Source organism: Thunnus maccoyii, chromosome 17, assembly GCF_910596095.1.
Source record: "Thunnus maccoyii chromosome 17, fThuMac1.1, whole genome shotgun sequence".
NCBI lineage: Eukaryota > Metazoa > Chordata > Actinopteri > Scombriformes > Scombridae > Thunnus > Thunnus maccoyii.
The window spans coordinates 28,107,478-28,129,517 of NC_056549.1; the positions used below are offsets into that span (position 1 = coordinate 28,107,478).

The 22,040-nt window shown below is 40.8% G+C and overlaps 1 protein-coding gene across 2 annotated transcripts in view; it reads left to right on the forward strand.

The window, feature by feature from the left end:
* bach2b (BTB and CNC homology 1, basic leucine zipper transcription factor 2b) overlaps positions 1-22,040 on the forward strand; it is a 105,702-nt gene that overhangs the window by 65,979 nt on the left and 17,683 nt on the right. For both annotated transcript variants that reach the window (XM_042391107.1, XM_042391108.1), the window contains exon 3: positions 5,688-5,942. In XM_042391107.1, the coding sequence (XP_042247041.1) occupies positions 5,688-5,942 (255 nt within the window). The remainder of the gene's footprint in view (positions 1-5,687; positions 5,943-22,040) is intronic.

The following is a 22,040-nucleotide window of genomic DNA, read 5'->3' on the forward strand; positions in this document are numbered from 1 at the left end:
TGGATCAATTTGTGTTAAGTACAGAGTCAGGAGGCAGTTAGCCTAGCTTAGCAAGAACAATAATTCCCTGATAATTGCCCCCTTAAACCACAAACTGTCGTTTTTATGTTTTGGTTTGTGTACAGGTGAAACAAACAACATAAAGTGTGTTAATTAGTCAGCTTTAGAGATGTTGGTAGGTGTGTTGTTTAACTTTGAACGGAGACAATCTAGCAGTTTCCCCCTGCTTCTAGTCTTTTAGCTATGCTAGGCTAACTTTGCCCTGACTAGCTCCGTACCGAACACACAGACATGAGACTAATATTGATCTTCTCATCTCTCTCAGAAAGAAAGCGCGTAAACATATTTACCAAAATGATGATCTATCCCTTTATGTAAGACTAAATTTGGACAGTTTTGCACAGCAGTAGATTGAATAAATCTTACGTCGATATGAAAAAGCAAAAGAGAAAGAATCAAACTGTAGGTGTGACTGCACTGTAACACCCTCCAGTAGCAGTGCTATAGTGGTGTTAGTAAGCAATCAGTCTTACTAAGGACAATGGTTAGGCAACAGCAGGTACAGTCAATATCTACCTTCCATTCACACATGAAGGTTGTGATAGTGCAGTGACAGGTGAACATACTTTTAATACACCTTCTGTACAATACAGCAGCGTGTGGACTGCCGTGCACACACTTTAAGTGGCACACAGTAGCCTTATGAGCATAATTGCAGTAATGTGGAGGGCAGAGCTAACAGGTCTGCAGCCACATTAGTCTTCATCAGACTAAGCCACAGATCAGCAGGCTCACTCCAGGAGCAGCCAGTGGTAAACCCTGCTCTGACCACCGCTGGAGCATATTCATCACCATCACACTGCACTTTTGATCTACACAAGAATGTTAGCAACTCAAGGAGAAGGTTAGCGGCATCAGTATTAGTGGGACAGAAAGAGCTGCCGTCAACAACTGACCCTAGTCAGAAGTTAAAAAAAAAATTTTAAAAAAAAAGAAAGAAAGAAAGAAAAAAGAAATCTTTTGCATCCATCAGCAGTTCTAATCAGAATTCTGCCACAACCTGCTATTTTGTGGTGTGTGTGTGTCTGGGTATGTGTCTGCGTGTACATGTGTGTGTATGAATATGTTTGCACTTGTTTGTGTGTGTGTGTGTTGTGTTTGTGTCATCCTTGCATTTTCCTCCCACTGCAACAAACCATCTGAAGTACAAGTGAAGCGAATGCGCATTCCAGGGTAGAAATAGCATGTTTGGATTGCTCTGAACCTCGCAACCGCATCTGGAAACATTATTCTTGGAAGACAGGTCATTATCCTCGGAAGCCAACTGAGAAATGTTTGGTGGAAATAAGCAAACTATACAACAGTTGGACGAGCCAGAACCACAGGAGAAGTCTGGACTGACGTAGATGTTCCAAAACAGCCCCCACACCAGACTGTTTGTTGTAGCAATAGACTGATCCAGTGAAATCTTTACTACAACTATGTGACAGGTAAAGAGCTGAATCTACTAATGACCTGATGTGAAAGGACTGTAATGTAATTGCTGAAAAAAACAACTGATGACCTCAGGCTTAGCCAGGTGGAGAGATGCCTAACTTTCCTACCTCAGATTAAGTCAGTGTAGCCTCACAAAACCAGCCCATAATTTTCACGTCCCTTATTGTGGTCTAGGTTCAGTACACATTTGCCTGCAACAGATGTCATTTCAAGGCTGGACAGTAGATATGCTGAAACATCAACATTATCCCTTCTGGCACCTGGGGCCAGTTGCATAAAAATAGAGTCTTTGACTTAAATATAACTTTAGACACTTTAATTTACCTGTTGCATAAAGCTTCCCTATGGGTGACTAATGTAAGACTTAATTAGATAGCCAGTCTCGCAATGCATCATGGGTGTAACTTCAATCAATTCAATGGAACCCACCCCCCCAAAAAGCGGAAAAAAACAACTGACAACCTCAGGATTAGCCAGGGGGAGAGGTGGCTAACTTTCCTACCTCAAATTAAGTCAGTCTTAATATTTATGCAACAGACAGGCTTAATTAGACTAGTCTAACCTGACAATCTAAGACCAGTCTAAAGCCAAGACTAGTCTTAAACTAAGTTTATGCATCTGGCCCCTGATTGGACAAAAGTGTGATACACCTGTGATAGGTCTTTTCTTTTTGATCTGTCGATCTGGAAATGCTATAAACTGTCACCCAGAATCAGTTTCCTCATAATCTTGAGTTCAAAAGTAGGTCATACAGTAGGTGAGTCATTTATATAGTTCATCTACACCACCATATCTGGTTATTATATATACCATAGATAGACATGACATTTGGGGGTTTTCACTTACCATATTTGGCTTCCACCTGTTGAGAAAATGGTTTTAAATTCATTGATGGCCTTTGTGCAATCAGTAAAGGACAATTAGATAATACATAAATTCTAAAAGCTCAGTCCTAATATTTTGCAGTCAGCACATTATAATCATGACACAAGAATGAAACATGTGCAGCTGCAGTAGTTTGTAAGTTGCTACAATCAAGAAATGCCTTTTTTACAGTTTAGTTGTGTTCTAAATTCAGTCTGGATAATAACTGTAAAATTAATTTTGAATAGAATTTATAATTATTATATTAAAGCTAATGTGAAGTATGTGAATTTACTACAAAGAAGAGACGGTCAGAGCTGACAGATCTTTCCAACATTGTTCAACATTAAGTGTTCTCCTGGTGATCACTCAGTATTTACAGTATATTGAGCCTTTTTACTCCATATTTAAACCTTTCACAATTCATTCTATGGATAAGAGATTGTAATTTAAATGCACCTACCAGTTACTTTCTGATTTTCTATACTTTTTCCACACATACTGGCCCATTTGAGTGAAGTCAGAGATGTCCCTCTGGTCATTTACAAGCTCTCTACCATTTATCTGAGTGTTGCATTTGTTTCAGGGGAACCATCTTTAAACAGGTGGTGTTTACTAGTCTCATACTTACCTTCTGTACTATAACTTCTCTATATCCTGATGAAGAACAAAAACAACAGCAGTTACACAATGTTAATGCCAAACACTGCAGGTTTTTGAAAAAGCTGGATTGGTGTATAGCGCATGATTGCAATGTGGCACATGGAAAACAAACAGATGCCAGTATCTAATGATTCCATTCAGCACTTGTATATATTTTGGCAACTGTCTAGCAGATTGATTGCCTGACTCAGTATTGAGAGCTCTCCTTCACTGCATTTCCCCGTCCCTTTCCATTTACATGGCGATCGGTTTCTATTTTCACAAGATGGGGGCTAGTACCAGTTCCAAGGTGAAGATGCCTATCAGTCTCCATTTCCACATTGTGGACTTGTAGTGACACTCACACACACCGCCTTTCTTGAAGCTTTGAGTGTGTTAGGATATAAGATGCTCTGGTTCTGAGAATCCTGGATTATGGGGAAATCATCAGACAAAAATGGCTCTGCTATAGTAAGGCATCCATGTGGTGGCAGTTATCAATGTGTTGAATTTTCGAGTCTAACGGATGTTAGCTGTGATTCCTCATTTTCAGTAACACTTCTCCTCTTGCTAAGCATTTTTCACACTGAAAAGTATGAGTCACTGAGAACTTCCTTTGCTTAACTTTGTGATTTGGTCAATAGGATGATAAGGTGTAATGTTTTTACCCTTTATCTACACAAAAAATCCGCTATGACCCATTAGCTGTCATTTATATGTTATGCAAGGTTATATGACATGTAAACATTCAGCACTGCAGATTATTTTCTGTCCAGTTATAACAAGGAGAAACTGAATTAGAACAATTTCATTCAGAATGAGGACATTTTTTTCTATGTAATCACATTTTCTAGACCTCTGAATTTCTCTGATAGCTTGGTAGTCAAAAAAACACTGATAGGAACTTTCCCGGGGAAATCTAATTTGGAGCACTGTGTAAAACTAGGACAAAAGGACAAAGTCACCTCATGTCAAGGCATTAGTTTTGACAGAAAATGTAATTTTATTCAGTGAAATAGCACACATTAACTCAAGTTCAGAATTCTATTCTTATTGAGGGTGCCTTCACTCCTTCACACCTATAGAACAGCGAGTTTAATGTTGTCAACTGGATAGAATTAATCAGTGTGCCATTGTGCCACTTGATGACAGAGAGTAGTAGCATTCATTTTAAACTTTCAACCACAAACCCACATATAGCAGACAGGCATCTTGGCACAGAGTATCTTCTAATATAAAGGCTCTTTGAGCAAGTTGTGTGTGTATGTGTGTGTGTGTCTGGTGGGTTCTCTGAGGGAAGATCTCTCTGTGTCTGTCATCACAGGGTGAGCGGAATGGAACGTTTGGCAGAAAAATCAGGGCCACGTGCTGTTATGTTCCCAGAGCTGAGCTTCTTGGGGTTTGTGTTTTGATGGAAGTGTGGACTCATACTGACTTACTCCAGCCAGGACACGAAGCTGGAGCCAAAGGACATCATAACGCTTTTTGATTTGATATTATTCATTTATACACACCTGATCATTTAAATGCAATGCTCAGAGACAACAGTATCTCGCCTTTTTCCAAAACTTCTTATCTTATAGTTTCCGCTAATTACTACCTAGGCTCAGCAGACAACTGGGGACCCTGAGGGTGCGAGCAGTTGCCCACTTGCTTGTCTGTGTATCAATAGGTTTGTGATAATTACAAGTTTGTTTAGTAATATGCATCACTTAAGCAGAGTAAAATGTGAAATGGCAAGGGTCTTAAGGTAGGTCCTGCCTTAGTACCTAATCTGTGGCTCTGTCTTGTTTCAAAATCTGTTTTTCATACCTTTAATATTTTTGACCATTTGGATCTCCTGCCATGTTTCTGGGTAAATGAATTGGAGGACTCATCAAGGGCCCACAGCTCATTTTTTGTCCAGGGCCCCCTAACATGCTAATCTGGCTCAGTTAAATCAGAGCATATTTTGAGACTGTGCATATATCGTAAAGTTGGCCTGATAAAGTTTTTAAAAAGCCAGTTTTTCTATTTTTCTTTCAAAGCTGGTTTGTGTAAATATTATGCAGTATTTCTCTAATTTTCATGCCTGAAAATGAACCACTACTGTCATTATGGTGCTTATATATGGTGAGGAAGCTGCTCTTGTACTTATACTGTCCCCTCCTTCAGCTGATGTTCTCTTGAGTGTGTCCAAGCTGCTCAGCATACCTTTACAGTGAGTCCTCCTTAGATTACAAACACATGTGGACGTCTGGAGCAGAAAGTACAGCACACTTTACTCAGGACTCACTTGTCTTCCTTTAATCTGACTGGAATTGGCATTTCAATAAAACGTGTTTTTATTCTGTGTTTTTATTTGGTGATGTAATTACTTGGGTTTGTTTGTGCATGTGATTTGAATGTGTGTTGGGAAGAGGCAGTATGGGTACTACTTTCAAACTCTGTGCTCTGGTGATTTGTGTGTATGGGTGTTTTTGATGTGTCCACGCTGAGCAAGGGCGTGCACAACAACATTATGCTGAGTTTTAAATGTTAAAGGGAGGGTGAGCACGTGAAGCAGAGAGCAGTCAGTCAAGCTTGTATGTGTTGAATCATGGGGCTGGCTGCAGCAGGACGCCGGGGCTGATGTCAGCCCTGCGGTATGTGCTTGCTGGGCTCGGCTGTAAGCTGACCCCCCTCTGTTGTGCTTCTATTTCCAGGGCGTGAGCGGAATGTCCGTGGATGAGAAGCCTGAAGCCCCCATGTATGTGTATGAGTCGACGGTTCATTGTACCAATATCCTCCTCTGCCTCAACGACCAGCGGAAGCAGGATATCCTGTGCGATGTGACTGTCCTAGTGGAGGGCAAGGAGTTCCGCGGGCACCGGGCCGTGCTGGCCGCCTGCAGCGAGTATTTCCTCCAGGCTCTGGTGGGCCAGGCGGAGAATGGCTTGGTCGTTAGCCTTCCTGAAGAGGTACGTCCATCAAACACACTGTTTCGCTGACTGTCTTCTCTTGCAGAGGTGGAAATGCCACTGGCTTTTAGACAATGCCACACTAAAACTCCCCACTGACACCAATACAAAAGCAGTACTAACCAGGTTCTCTGCACTTTCCTTTAGTATCTGCAGCCACATACAGTGATGCACTGTGACCATTAAACCCTCTATCCACCCTCACACCCCAAGCAAAAGCACAGCCAACAGTGCAAAAAGCAATTTGATGACTGACAATTCGTTTTATTTATACAATCAAATCAACACATCCATGGACACGATAACATAAGACATGTAGGGTATCATCCAGTCTTTGATAAAAGCAAGCAGCCAATAATGAACACAGCACATTAACAGTCTTATAAAGTACAATTACATGAATCAACAATCCAACTACAGCTGGTATACCTCAAGCATTTGCAGGTAGTTAGCTGAATTCTGATGTGTCAAGTGTTGGTCTTCCATTCTTCACCAGTTCAAACTTTTCTGTAAAGTTCAGTTCAACAAGCTAGCAACAATATTATTAGCTTCCCCTCAAGCTTCAAGCTGGTGTAACTTTCCTTATTATTAAAGAATGCAAAGTAAATTTTAGAGATGGCGTGATTGCATATAAAGTCAATGTAAAGGTGTAATTCCCTGGAACAGCGCAAATTGTGAAGTGAAGACAAAAAAATTCATGCCTATCCCAAGGCTTTATGTGTCCACATATGAAGGTAAGAGAAAAAAAGAAGAGAGACTGGACGAAAATAACATAAAAAAATTGGAATTCCTGGTGAGTTCTGAGATCAGTGGGTGTACAAACACACACACCCACACACTGGTCAGTGGGTACTTAGCTAGTGAGCTACAGCTCATGTTTGGGGTGAATAAACACGGACTGCAAAAATAGTTCAGGGGTCAAATTTGCCCCAGTAAAAAAAATTTGCTTCATATTCTGCATGAATACCAGGCTCAGCACCTGGATGAAGTGACTGGGGAGGCTGTTAAAAAATTTTCATAAAATAAAACTCAATAAAATAAAATTCATTGATTTAACCATGTAATAGCCTGAGAAAGGCTAAATAACAACATAAGACTACTGTTTCTAAATCAGAGAATACACTTATTCATCAGAGCACTCACATAAGAACATCGCACTAGCAGAGCACTAAATATTTTTGACTTTATGAACAATTCTCTGTCAAAATCAGCAGGGGGAGGTGCATAGAAACAGCTGTTTGCAGCTTGCAGCGCGATCTCTCTCTCTCGCTCTCTCTCTCTCACTCTCTCTGTCTCTATTTTGTTGACCGTCCCTTCACTTCCCTGTCATTTCTATCTGTTCTATCTTCTGTCTATTACTACAATGGGTGGTGAAAGGCCCAGAGTCGCACTGCAGGATGGCAGCAGGGGTCCACTTATCCTCAGGAGAGAGGGCCATTTCAGACTGTAAAAAGTGGCAAGCTATAGAAACACTGGATTCCGCCAAAGCTGTGTTGGTGAGCTCCAGCAGTGGTTTCACCTTCTGCACATCCAAAAAGTGAGGACTGTCTGGGTGAAGGGCACACCGCCTCAACCAGCTGGCTGTTCCATTCACTAAATCTTCTATTCATCTCCCTAATGACATTGTTCAGTGTCCTGAAGAAGAGCCGCTTGCACTCTGTCCTGCTGGTCTACAGTGCTCTCCATCAAATACAGTTTCAGGTGTGTAGGGACTTGGCACATTCTCTCATTTGGCGGAGGAGCTGCTATTTCTAATGGGTCAAGTCACTCCTGAGCTTCTCCACACAATCCAGAACGCTTTTCACAACCTTCATCCAGTCTAGAGGTCTGTTTTTTCATCCTGTAACACTTTGTTGGGAGGGTCAAGGTTTTGACCCATGATTTTGTGGACTGCAGCAAACCTGAAGTGGGGGTCTTGAACTGCTTTTAGGATCCCTGCTGCCTCTATTCTTAGTTGCGTATGAAGGCCACTGCTGTCAATCTCTGCAAGGAACTGCACAACAGCATCATAAGTGTTAACGATGACTGATACAGTAGCCAGGTGACTGGTCTACTTTTGGCCCAGTAGCCTTTTCAGACATTGTCCCGTGTGCACTGCGGCCACAGTTGGCTTTTTCAGAAACTGGTAAGCATGTCACTCTCATTGAAAAAAGGCTTGTAGTTCATTCTCAGATGACATGGCATGAATAACCACTAGATGTAATTTGTGGTTGAAACAATGTACATACAGGACTTCTCGTTCAACTTTCTCCTGTAATATTTTCTGTACACCCCCTCTTTTCCCCAACATCACACTCACACCATCGTAACATTGGCTGAGGATCTTTTCTGCAGTTAGGCCTGCTTTTCTCAGCTCAGAAAGGACCAGGTTTGTCAGACTTAACACATCACAGTGCTTCAGACTGGCCATTACCAGCAGTCTCTCGAGAGTTACATTATTGTTGTCTAGATAATGGACCACAGTTGACACATTCTCGCAACCGGTTGGGTCCTTGGTCCTGTCCACCTTGAATGTGTACCAGCTATCTCCTATTTCTTCATCTATTTCACTGGTCACTATTTCACTCATGAGCCCTATTGTTGTGCTTTGAATTCTGTGTGATGTGCATGTGGCATTTTTTGGGATAGCGCTAAATACTCCATCATAGACAAAAATAGTTCTGATATCCATCCTTATTCCTGAACTGCGTTTTGCGGCTAAGCAAACAAGCCTGGTAACGTGCAATACATTAACATTAGCTGAACTACAAGTAAAAAAGCTAGCTTGGGTTTCCGCAGCTTTTTTTTTTATCATGGCGCATGCGGCACACACACCCCCTACACACAACAGTGCTGTCCATGGTTCTGAAACAACAGCTAAGCGATAGTCACATGTATCTCGGCCAATAATTTTGTTTTTTTTGCTGTTTTTCTATAGATACATAAAGCTTAAACAGAGGGGACAAAAAGTCCCCTTAAGAACCCTCATGGCACTGGGCCGGTTGAATATACCTTAAGAGGTAAAATGTGATTGGTTAGTTTCAATAACACCCCAGATTAATGCTTCGTTTCATTGTTTCAGTACAGTCATCTAAAGAAAGAATCCTCTTTTTTAGATAGGAATTCACCCATGAAGCATTTTGTGCTTGATTTGTCCAACACAGGGGTGTTGGGAGGGTTAATATTGACTTCAAAACAGTTAGATATCATGATGAATTATTAAATTAGACCTAATAATTTGATATTGATTCATTTTAGGTGGCCTAGGGGCCCCTTGCTGTTCTCCCCTGCACCACACATTTTCAATTTCACCTTAACTCCATCTGCTCCCTTTTTTCATATTTTATCACCTCTCAGCTTCCATTCACTGTTGACTTATTGATTATTTTTAGAGTTATTTTATTTTCCTTTCCATTTTGTCATGATAGAGGATGCCAGTAAACAGTGTTTTATTTCATCTGTCATTCGCTGGAGGATAAAGACTGAAACTGGAGTGAAAGGTGTGAGAAAGTGCATTATTGAGCCTATAAGGCTGTGATTGCCAATTAGCACCTGACAGCTGCCGCCGCTGCCGCCGTTGTCGGCAGCAGGTAGCACTTCACGGCGAGATTAATGCCACCTCGGGCTCGGCTCTCATCAGGTTCAGCAACACTCCTCACTCTTGCTCACCTCAGCTCTCACACTGTCACTTTAAACTGATCCCCTTCAGAGCTCTTCCACTGAACACATGATGAAAGTACCCCTCTGACGTATTGATGTCACACACCCACACTCACACACACATATGCATACATACATGTGCTGCTGTGAAAACTGGGGCACATCCTGCATGTGCTGTGGAGTTGGCTCCTCGCTGGGGCCAGTGTGCATTAATAAAGTAACGCCTGTCAAATGACTTTGTCGTTGTGCTCATTGGAAAAGAAATCACCATCAGATTGTCGTCTTATGTAAAATGAGCATCACGGGCTTTTTTTTTCCTCTTTAACTCAAAGAATGACTGCAGGGAATGGCTCCTGGATGCTCAAAGCAGCATCCCTTTCATTCACTCGCTGCGCATATGAATAATGCATGAGCTGCTGTGTGTTTCAGGTGTGAGATGGAGTGTGGAAAGTAACATCTTTGAATGACTGTCTCTTAAATGTGCCAGAGAAAGAGTTGCTCCCATTGAGGATTTAACCAAGTCTCCTTTCCTGTGTCCATTCCTGCTCAGTTTGACAACATATCACGTATTTTTCATTGTTTCATCTAAATGGCAAAACAGCATACAATGAATATATTGGCTTTATTCTGTCACAATGGACACTTGAGATAGCTGTTCAACAACAGCCTGGAAATGCAATTATATACTGTTTGCAAATGCAAAAAATGCAATTAATAGTTTTTATATCATGAATCTCATCCGTTAATTATTTAGTATATAAGATATGAGAAAATGGTCAATAATGTAATTTCTTCAAAATCACTTGTTCTGTTGGCTAAAATTCAGAGATATTAAGTTTACAATTATATAAAACAGAGAAAAGCAACCAAATATTTGCTAATGCATATTTTGCTTGATAAGTGACTTAAAATGATTAATCAGTTATCATATCTGGTGTTGTCAGCAGCAGGATCATTATTCATTTATTTAGGGTTAAGTAGTAATACCAGTGTAAAACTACTCAGTTAGAAGTAGAAGTCCTGCATTCAAAATCTTAATTAAGTACATATTATCAGCCAATGTGATTAAAAAGCCAAAAGTAAAAGTTCTCATCATGCAGAGTAGAAGTATACTGTGGCATAAAATGGAAGTCAGTTTACCAGTGGCTCATTTTTTAACATTTTCATCTGTTTAAGGTTGAATTGTCCTCAAAATAGTATTCTTCTGGCCTGTTCAGCAGGTAGTACATCTCTGTCTGACTGTCTAGACAAGTCACAGCCACATCATGGAGGAATGTCCTTTCATTGATGTAGCCTGTCAAGTTTTTTAAGGTCCCCTGTCGCCCTTTGCTTCACGGTCAGTGACTGAGGCATGCTGACGCATCCCTGCCTCGTGTCTGAACGCCGTCTTCTCTCTGATGATGGGGGCAGGGCTGGGTCTGCTTAGCCCACACTGGTCTGTGTCAGCTCAGAGTAATAGCCTGTAGCTCTGCTAGGTTAGCAACACTTCACTGACACTCGTGTGTCTGGCTGTGGTCATGGAGAGCATTGCTTCAGCAGCTACTGTAGGCTGCCACCTATGTGTAACAAAGGGCAAAGGCCTCAGCTGCCACTGGGGGAGAGAGGGGGAGGTTGATGCAGATGAACTGTGAAACAAAGACCACCTCCCCCACCACCTTCATCACTCCTCTCTCATGGCCTCACCGCCCCTGGAGTAGCCAGGGCTGGCGTGGTGAGTGACATCATCTATATCTAATGTGATTGTAGGCTTGCAGAGGGGCAGCCAGTTTCATCAAGGGGCTTTGTTGGCCATCACATCATGGGAACAAAACAATCCCGCTTTATCTCAGAGATGCTGTCCTCCCGGCCAGCCTGCAGGGGGAAGGAACAGAAGCACACTAGGTTTGCGTTGGACGAAGGAGGCTCCACACACACACACACACACTGCATTTCTCTACATCATATTTCTTGATGAACGATAGAACAAAGGAGGATTCATAAGAATCAGCATGCCACAGATACAAGCCAGAGAGAAGAATTTCAAAGAGAGCCCTCCACTGGAGAGGAGCAGTCATCACTTTGACAAACACAAATGACCTCTATATAGTGAAACTGTGTGCAAAGATGTGATTCAATCCTAGCTGCCATGATGCCAACAGACTGCTGTCAGCTAGTTATTAGTGAGTAGCACATAACCTTTGTTGTCCTGCATAAGAGGCTTATAGTAAGAAACTGATGATACTCACCACTGTACATTGGAATGTTATTCCTACATTGCAGCAGAAACCTAATTTATTGAAGTAATCAAATCAGTGAATTATTCTGTTGACTTAAATGAATCAAATAACCATTCACAGTCATTCCAATGACTTGCTATTGCAGTGTCCACTTGTGTCCACATCTGACATCCAGCGTGGGAATGCTCTGACTGGCTAGATTGATTCATTCCAGACCACTGTGGGGACAGTGGAGGGCCCCAGTATGCCCTGTCTGATTTTTATTCTGGAAAAAAGGAGAGGGCAGCACTGTGATTCAGCAGAGCGCTGGTTCACAGACCTCAAACCACCTCCTGTTTGTCAGTTCTTTCCTTAGTCATGAGCCAGGGAACACTGCACTTTTTTCATTTCCAAAAGAAAACACTCACACACATACACACATACATAGAAATGTGCACCATGTGTCAAAATGGAGAGTGTATCCACCTGCAATGTCACAAAGGCTTTGCTGTGATTTATTTTAACTAAAGTGGTGCTTGTGGCCCCTAAAGGCTGCAATCTTCTTTGCACCACACTATTCAAAAATGTTGGGTGGAATACTGAAGAGTTTGTTATTAATGGCAACTTAAAAGTAGCCTTAGCATCAAAAATAGTAGTTTGTAGTAGTTTGTCTTGATGGTGGAAAGAGTTAGGGTTAGGGTAGTTTCAAAAACTAAAAACTACCAAAATCTCTCTTTATTTTCTTTGACAAAAAAGACTCACAGAAGGCGTATCGTGAGCAGCACGTTAGCAGAGCAGCAGCAGCAGCAAGTGCTCCATCTGTGTGTCTACACTGAAGGCGTTCAGGTGCAGTGTTGAGTGTAGGTCACCCATATTTTAGAAGCACTCAGAGCCCAACACACAATCATTGCAGTAACACGGATACAACGGAGGAAAATAGACTTCAGGTCACGTTTATGTGTATATAGTGCAAGTGAAATGCAAGCCATTACGTGGCCCGTGTAGACCGCTGTATTGATTAACATAGCAATGTATAATATTACCTTTCCTCATCATGGCTGTTGTTATTCTAGAAAACCTTGCCTTGTTTAACCCTTAATATTGATCTTATTTGAACTAGCTTGCTAGACAGCAATTTTGTTATCATTATTAAGTCCATGGGGCACTTTTTTTTTCTTTTCTTGTTAACTCTGATCTCAGGTCTATTTATTTTATTTTTTAATGCAAGCAGATTGCAGTTGGTGTGTGTCAATTATTCTTTTCAATATCATTAGGCTAACTACTTTTATTTCCATTGTTCGGAACAGAAAGATAAATTTGTACTTTGGGCAAGCAAAAAATTGGCTTCAAATGTTTTATTGTCTGTACAGCTATCTTTGTTTTATAATAGTTTTAAAGGGAGTATTGGACCACAGTTGTTGAATTGTGTCGGTTCAAAATAAATATGCAAATCAGAACATGTTCCATGTCTGGATGAATTCCTTGAATTGATATCTTCAGACCAGACATTTCCTGCAGAGCTGCGTACTTAATCATTCAACTTGTGTTTTTTATCAGATAATGATAAGATCAAATTTTATGTGAAATAATTTTTAATAAAATGACAGAAAACTATTGGTTTTGGCTAGACCAGATTGACTGAAATGTTCAGTATGATCTGATGGCTAAAAAAGACTAAAATGTCAACAGTTTTCATTGACTAAAACTATACTAAAATAGTTGCGGTTTTCTTTGACTAAGATAAGACTAAAATGCGCTGACTTTTACTCAACTAAAACTTGACTAAAAGAAAACGGGAAGAGGTTGACAAATATGATTTTTTTAAAAACTAACAAGGACATTTGACAGAGGACTAAGATAAAAAAAAAAAAAAAAAAAAACAGCTGACAAAATTAACAGTAGTGTCCAAGGCAAATCAAAATGGGGTTATGCATCCAAGCAGAGATCCAAGATAAAGATTGTACAGGAATAGGTTTAGGGAAAAGGAAAGGGAAGAGGAAAGACGAGGAGGTCATGAATGTGCTCTGCAAATTTCATGGCAATCTGACGATTATAATATATCATGTGTGCAAAGGTGTCACCAGAGGAAAGGTCACAGGGTAACCAAAATGGAGTTTTCTGAGAACCTTCATCCACTATGGATCTGCCATTAGATTTGGTAACGTCTCATTAAGCACCAAATTGTAATTCAAGCACAACATTTGTCCTTACACTGACTTCACAGGGAAGATCAGTGGATCACCAGAATCACAACAAATTCCTTAGCAACCTACCCTGTACTGCAGTTGTTGAGATATACTGGTTTGGGCCAAAGTGTTGGAGACAACTGACAATGGGAGACTGTCCTCATCTGAAAAATGATAGAACTGATGAGTGTTTCAATTGCCCCTAATGACCTACAGTACCAGTCAAAAGTTTGGAAATGCTTTCTCATTCCAGGGAATGGGAAGGTGTGTCCAAACCTTTGACTGGTACTGTATGTTTACGTATCCACCCCGGAAGTCAGGTTGGATGATTGGGTCAGCAAACCTTCAGATGCTGACAACATTGGATTCTTTTAACCATGACCACAATTTTTCCCTAACCATAACCCAATAGTTCTTGCTCACTTAACTCAACCAGACCTAAACCATAGAGGTGGCAGATCAGAAAACTGTCAAATTAGTTGTTTTGGAAGACAATGATAGTTTCTTGTTGCTTGTGAGACAACAGAGGCAACAAAGAAAGTATTTTCTTCTCATAGACAGAGCAATATTTCAAGATAGACCAGACACGCAAATGTAATGCACTTATGGAGGTTTAGAACAGTTGATGAGGGACATCCGTCCACTTCAGGTCAACCTGCACAAAACCAGCTTAATCTGAGGGGGGCTCACACAGACTGACCCCACACCAAGTGCCTTGCCAGGACACTATCACACACACACAGACACACACAGCCTATTAGACAGATGGTAGGAGTCAGGGACAGAGCCCTGCCTTCCTTAAAGATGGGGGTTGGGCGGTAGAAGATGAAGAGGAAGCAGTAGAGAGAGGAGTGATATGGTGCAGTGGGAGTGCTGGCACTAATACCCAGCCCCCTTAGTCCAGCAGGGGGTCTCTCTTTCTCTGCCAACACAAGGACACATCTCATCCCATAAGCTGACAGAGAAGATGCAGGGTCTTTGTCTGAGTGTGAGAGGCTGGGTAGAGGAGCACCTTGAGCAGCCAGCCTGCCGCGCGACAGCCTGTGGTGTGATCCCTGTGTTTATGCACTTTGTATTTAACCTCCAAACCCGGCACAGTTAAGAAGCGAACATCCTCCTTAATGAAAGGAAAGAAATTCTTAGCACAAAGCTGAGGGTAACACTTTTTTTAGTCCAGACACATATAATATACTTTTATACAATTTCCACGATTTGATGTTCGTTTGGTCCAGCCCAAACACAATCTCATAGTGTCTTAAACATTGTAGAGGTGGGGTCATGTCCTCTTCAGTGTCTGGCCTGTACTGTAAGCTGCACTGCGAGAGGATTAGGATGTACACTATCTGATTTAATCCACTGTCAGGGGGAGGTTTACTTACCCACAGCTCAGCACCAGGAATGTCTGAGCTTCTGCTGTCACCGAGAAAGACACTTTCCTTACATTACAATTGTCTCAACATCACTGTGAAGCTATGTATCTACTGTGCTCAGTACTACTTTTCACTGCGAACACTGATTCTAATATGCATGAAGCCAGACTCCCCTTGAGTACAAAATCATTACCCTTACTGAACTATTAAACACATGAGCTCAGCTGAAAGTGGCAGGCTGATATTATGAGCCACAGTTGGCTTATCACTGCTATATCTTTATTAGTTTGTATGTTGGCAGACATGCAAATAGAAACGACAGAACACCAACATTTCGTATGCTGTATTTGATGTATTATTGACTGTTTTTTGAACATCAAACCCTTTATGTGTATTTAGGTTTTATTAGTTATTAGTATAGTTTTATGAATTATTATTTATTATATTGAATGATTAAACATGACTAATTAAAAATTTACTTTCATCTTATAATTACTCTTTTTGTAATATTTGATTATACAACAGCAAAATATTCCGATTCAGTGCACATCTTTATCACAACTTAATTACTAAATCTGTGGTAATTGCCAAAAATGCACAGTGTTTATGAACATTAACTCTTTATTAAAAATCAGATTGATATCTTTTCAGTAATTTATTGATTTGAAACTGTTAGATATTGGTGTTGGGCTGAAAATCACATACATTAGTTTTCTCCATTACAGATATAAAGGTATGTGTGTGGGTAAAATAGTTCATTTTAATGGACCATACCAATGTTTTTATGATTTAATTCATTTAAAACATTGTGTATTGTGTGCATTATTCCTGACTATTTTCCAGAGAACACTGTAGCATAATATTTATTATATTATATTTATTATATTACTATTTATTTATTTATTATTTTGTTCACTATCTTGTTTCATTCATTGATTATGATGTCATTTGTAACATACAGAGACTTTTTATATATGTGACAATGAATGACATGTCTAATAATTATTATGTTATACATTATTATTGTTAATTATATCAATTTTACTGTTGTTGTGTGATAACCGGTGCATACTTTATAAATCATTCTGCCCTTACAACTGCAGTAACGTGCAATGATACTATAACTTTTCATACCAGAAAGAGGTGAATGCAAAAAACGGCTGCCTGCAGGTTGGAAAATGATAAATTTTAAAAAATTATAGCAAAAAGAAAGTGATTGACCCATTATCTCATCCCTCTCTCAGTATTATGTAAGTCTAATATAAACAGATAGATGGGTTAATAATCTGCTGTATGTCTGCTCCAGCTGTCTTTATAAAAGACTTTCCTTTGGCCCAAGAGCTTTTCTGTTCTGCGGCAGGCCTTTGTCCCTGCACATTTCCTGTCATCTCTTCCAGCATAACAGCTCAACCCACAATGGCGTCATGACAGCGTACAGTACAGGGCCTGTTTCATTTCCATTAGTGCTGTGACTCAGGCTTCTTAATGTTTGTCTGCAAACACAGAGGTTCATGTCAGGTTACTCAGCAATCTGATGTTAAAGCATCGGCTGCTCCCTCCAATGGAGATGGAGTGTTTTCTTCTGCGCGGGGAAGCACATTGTCATGCCATGCCATGTCCTCATTAGCATGCATGACATGCAGGAATTCACTGGAGCACATTTGCATAAATTAGCCCTCTCTTCTACGGAGGTGAAAGGCCAATGTAAGAGAGGAGTGCTGGGTGAGGGAAGAGGGAGGGGAGGGTGGTGTAGTATTGCTCAGCCTGTTTATGAAAGGATATTTGGCAGGCTTCCTAAAAATGTCATGCGAATTATCCACGTCTGTGATTGGCCACTGCCTATAATTTCCTGCCCTGTATTGGTATCGTCTGTCCGCTCCAGACGCAGAGCAGGGCCGTGTTAGCCTAAAATGGCCCCAATCTGTCATGGTTATGAATTTGTGCCTTTGTCTTAACTCACACACTAAGTACTACTAACAGCTGAAATGCTTCAAACGTCATGACAGTCAGCTAATGACCAGGAAACACTCTGTGTATCCTCCCTGTCCTCCTCTTCTTCCTTTAACATTTAGTTTCCTACACTGTGACCGTCTCCCTTCCTCTCTCATTCTCCTCTGTGCTCTGTCCATCTTCCCCCAGTATTTACCCCCCCCCCCTCCCTCCCTCCATCCTGTGTCGCTCCCTTTACGCTTTCCTTCATTAGGCTGCTGTGCTGGTTGTAACAGTGGAGTAATCACATATGGTGCAGGGCACATAAAGACGCGCTCCCGCAGGCAGCAGCTGCTGATACTAGCTGAAAATAGATCCCTGGTACGCTCAGCACTTTTCCTCCAGCAGCTTTGCTGTTTATCAGCAGGCCTGGATGCAGCGGGCTGGACGCCCAGCCTCATTTAAGCTATGACTACCTCACCATTACAGTCAGCATGGCTCGATCCACGGAAACTAACTCTGTGTGTGTGTGTGTGTGTGCATGTGCATGAAGAGAGGCCAGTGACAGTTACCTGAAGGTACACTTGTTCAAGTTGCAAGAGAGTTTGTGTTCTGTTCTTGTTGTGTGTGTGAATATAGTAGAATATATCTTAATTTATGCTGTATGTCACCCCTCAGCACACAAATCATACAGCACAAGTGCACTGCAATTACATCAACATACAAGTCACAGTGATTAAGACAATGAATGCTGAGGAATACTCCACTGAGTGTTGGTGTGGTTTCGTATTTGTCTCGAAAACTTCAGCTATAAAATCCAAGCAGAATGTTGTCTGCTTAAACAAAACTCCACATTTCTTCATTTTAATCCTTTACTGAAAAACTTTACACTTCAAAAACAAAATAAAACATGGTAACAGGTTAGCTATGATACAGTCTCATCTAAACCAACAAACAAACAACGATGTAACTTAATATTAATATAACCAATATAAACTCATTAGAAGTAGGAGCTGTTTGCACTCATTACTCAACTATATAAAATATTTTACAATGGACATATAGACCTAGTTATCATTAGAAAATTAAATAATACAAAATATGAATTAATTGTAAAGATTTATCTTTTGTATGGATGGCTCTAACAGCAATACACGAGTCAGTCAGTTTTCCTTTGAAGTGACAAGTGAAGGCAAAACAAAATTTACCACAGGACTGTTTTTGCAGCCTTACCACAAACAGCCAAATCACCAACAGTACAGACTTTATCTGTAGCCAGCTACTGTAGCAATGTACCAATTTGTGTGTGGAGGAGTGTGTCTGTGCGGTGTTTACGTGACATCTCAGAACTCACCAATTTCTGGTGGACTTTCCATTTTTCCTCTCATCTCTGTACGTCAGGTATAAGCTTGAATTTATTCTTTTTTCATGGTGTTCAAAGAGGAATGGCTAAAGTACAGCACATTACAAGTATTATTATTCATCGTCACAGAAATGAGTCTTTTTAAAGGGGCACTCCACTGATTTTACATGATTTTACATGATCAGTTTACTAGTCATGTTCAGCACTACTCACCCTGATGCACAGGGTTATAATGTCTTCTTTTGATCTAGAGGAGCTTTGTCAAATGAGAAAATAAGCCCTAATGTTGTCATAGTGATGTCATTATGGTTATTGTAGCTTTGGCTTGGAATCTGTTGCAGACATCCTATGTTGCAAACTAAAAGATGCAAGCTTTTACCAGATAGATGGTCTAACAAAAATGCTGTTGGTTGCTCTGTGGGAAATATAGGATCCAGTGTTTTTGGGGCTTGGCCCATACTAGGGAGTATCTCAGCCTCTGCTGCAAAACTAAATTGCCCCCTACTACTACCCCCTTAATGCATAAATAAAAATATAGAATATAGCAATATGATTGTAAAGATAAAACACTGTATCCATCGTACAATTTATAGTGAAAAAGATCAGGAGATTCAGATTTAATGGATTCATTATTGCAGAGGGTACAGAAATGTGTGTGTGTGTGTGTGTGTGTGTGTGTGTGTGTGTGTGTGTGTGTGTGTGTGTGTGTGTGTGTGTGTGTGTGTGTGTGTGTGTGTGTGTGAGTGTGTAAGCTCATGTTCCTGAGCAGTCCTGCAGTAGTAGTGTAGTGGATGTGCTGTGCTCATCAGTAGAGCAGATAGTCCAGTCAAAGCCTCTACCCTCCCCCCAATCCGTCATACTCAGATACACACACTCCCACCCACTCACTTACTCTAGCACAGGCACACACACACACACACACACACACACATACCCCATCCCCCCTCATGGATATGGAGTCAGCAGTTGTTGGACTGTATGTTACCCAGAGCTCACTGCAAGTTGTTTTAGACCAGAGTCAAATCGAGTCAGTTTTATTTATATAGCGCCAAATCACAACAGAAATTATCTCAGGGTACTTTTCACATAGAGCAGGTCTAGACGGTACTCTTTAACTTACAGAGACCCAACATTCCCCCATGAGCAGCACTTGGTGAAAGTGACAAGGAAAAACTCTCCTTTAATGGGAAGAAATCTCAAGCAGAACCGGACTCTAGGTGGGCAACCATCTGCCTTGACTGACTGGGTTGAGAGAGAAAGAGAGAGGGGGAGAGTGAAGAGAGTAATAACAATAACTAGAATAATAATAATAGAAATATGACTAATAATACTAGTGGTAGCAGTGGGCAAAAATGACTAATAATAATAGCAGCAGCGGTGGGCATCACGCTGGACAGCAGTCGGTCTGCAGCCAAAGGTCTCCTTTGAGACGAGAAAGCACAAAACTACGGGGAAGATGCCAAGTTAGTAATATGCATTAATGGGACATGAATGCGTACAAATGGAGAGAGGGAGGGGGAGAGAGCTCAGTGCATCATGGGAAGTCCCCTGGCTGTCTAAATCTATTGCAGAATGACTAGGGGTTGGTCCAAGGCGAGCCTAGCCTTTAACTATAAGCTTTATCAAAAAGGAAAGTTTTAAGCCTACTCTTAAAGGTAGAGGGTGTCTGCATCCTAGACCCAACTGGAAGATGGTTCCACAGGAGGATTTAAGCCAGGAGGACGGTACACTATAACAAATAGAACTGGCTGTAATGTTTTCCAGGTTGGGTGTGAGAAACTAAGAACAAGGCTTTGGAATGAGTTATAATTACATTTAGGTCTAGGGTTGATAATTAGGCTTGAGTCGAAAATGGCTGCAACTCCTCCTCCTTGGCCAGTGTCTGGAGAAGTGTGAGTATTAATATAACTGATGGAGTGGATTCATTTAGACTGACATATTCTTCATGACAGCCAGGTTTCAGTAAGACAAAATAAATCAATATGATGATCTGAGATTAGATCATTTACTAATATGGCTTTAGATGACAGAGGTCTAATGTTTAAGAGTCCACATTTAATTCTCCTATTTTGTTGTACTATTGCAGTGATGGTCTTAATTTTTATCAGATTTGGTATGTATAACTACTCTTCTGTTTACTTTAGATTTAACTGATTTAAGTGGTCAGAGGGCAGGAACAGTTTCTATGTGGTTTTGGGTGGGTAACTGCTCTAAAGGAAATGCAGAGAAGCATGTAGGACTGCAGCTCTGCTTCCTGGTCTCAACTCTGGGTTGTCATGGTTTTGGTCTACTAATAAACTCAGCCATATTTCTAGATATGAGAGCAGCTCCATCTAAAGTGGGATGTATGCCGTCTCTCCTAATCAGACCAGGTCTTTCCCAGGAAGTCTGCCAATTATCTATAAAGCCCACGTTGTTTGCTGCTTGTTGAATGATGACATGGTCTGTACATGTCATCACTGGTCAGATTAGGCAGGAGCCCAGAGAAAACTATGGAGTCCAACATTGTCTTTGCATATGTACACACCGACTCAACATTAATTTTAGTGACCTCTGACTGGCGTAATGGGGATTCGTTACCGCCGATGTGAATAATAATTTTACCATATTTATGCTTATCCTTAGCCAGCAATTTTAAATGGTATTCTATGTTGCTTGCTCTGGCCCCAGGAATACGATAGGCCTGCCAACAGAGTTGGTTTCTCAGCAGGTGTATCGCTGAACACAAGACGGGTGGAGGTCCAACTACGTGACCCAGCTGGAGTGCATCCTGAAGACTGGAAAATACAGAAATACCTTACTGTACTAGTCCCATCACACATTATCGTGTGTGCAAACAGATTTATTTAGCATATGTTCAGATTGGTTCTGGTATGATGTTTTACATCACGAACATTTGACTGTTTGTAAACACATCACAGCAGCAAGAAATTCAGCAGATGTGTAAAGAAAAAATTAGCATGAGAATAAAGATTCAAACATAAAGTGAGACACACCAACAGGAAACACGCACGAGTATAACTTTTTACAGCATGATTGATCAAATGTGTTCACCGCTGCATTGACAGTGTAAGTAACTTTTAATCTGACTTCTAAACCAGACTGTGAAATATTTCAAGCTGTCACAGGCCAGCTGAAAGAAATATTGAAAGATTTGACAGCAGTTGCTGCCAAAAAGAAGCGCCTCATTTCACAGGGCTGGAATTACACTATGGAATAAGAAACACATTTATTTATAGCTTTTTAAGAGTGACTAGCAGATAGTAGATCATGAAAGAAAACAATGTGTAATGGAGGGAAACCAGGATAAATGGATGATGGAACTGATAGGTTACACAGGTACAGAGGGATGACAAATTAAACAAATGTTCAAAAATGAGTGGAGATACATAAATACAAATACAATGTACTCCATG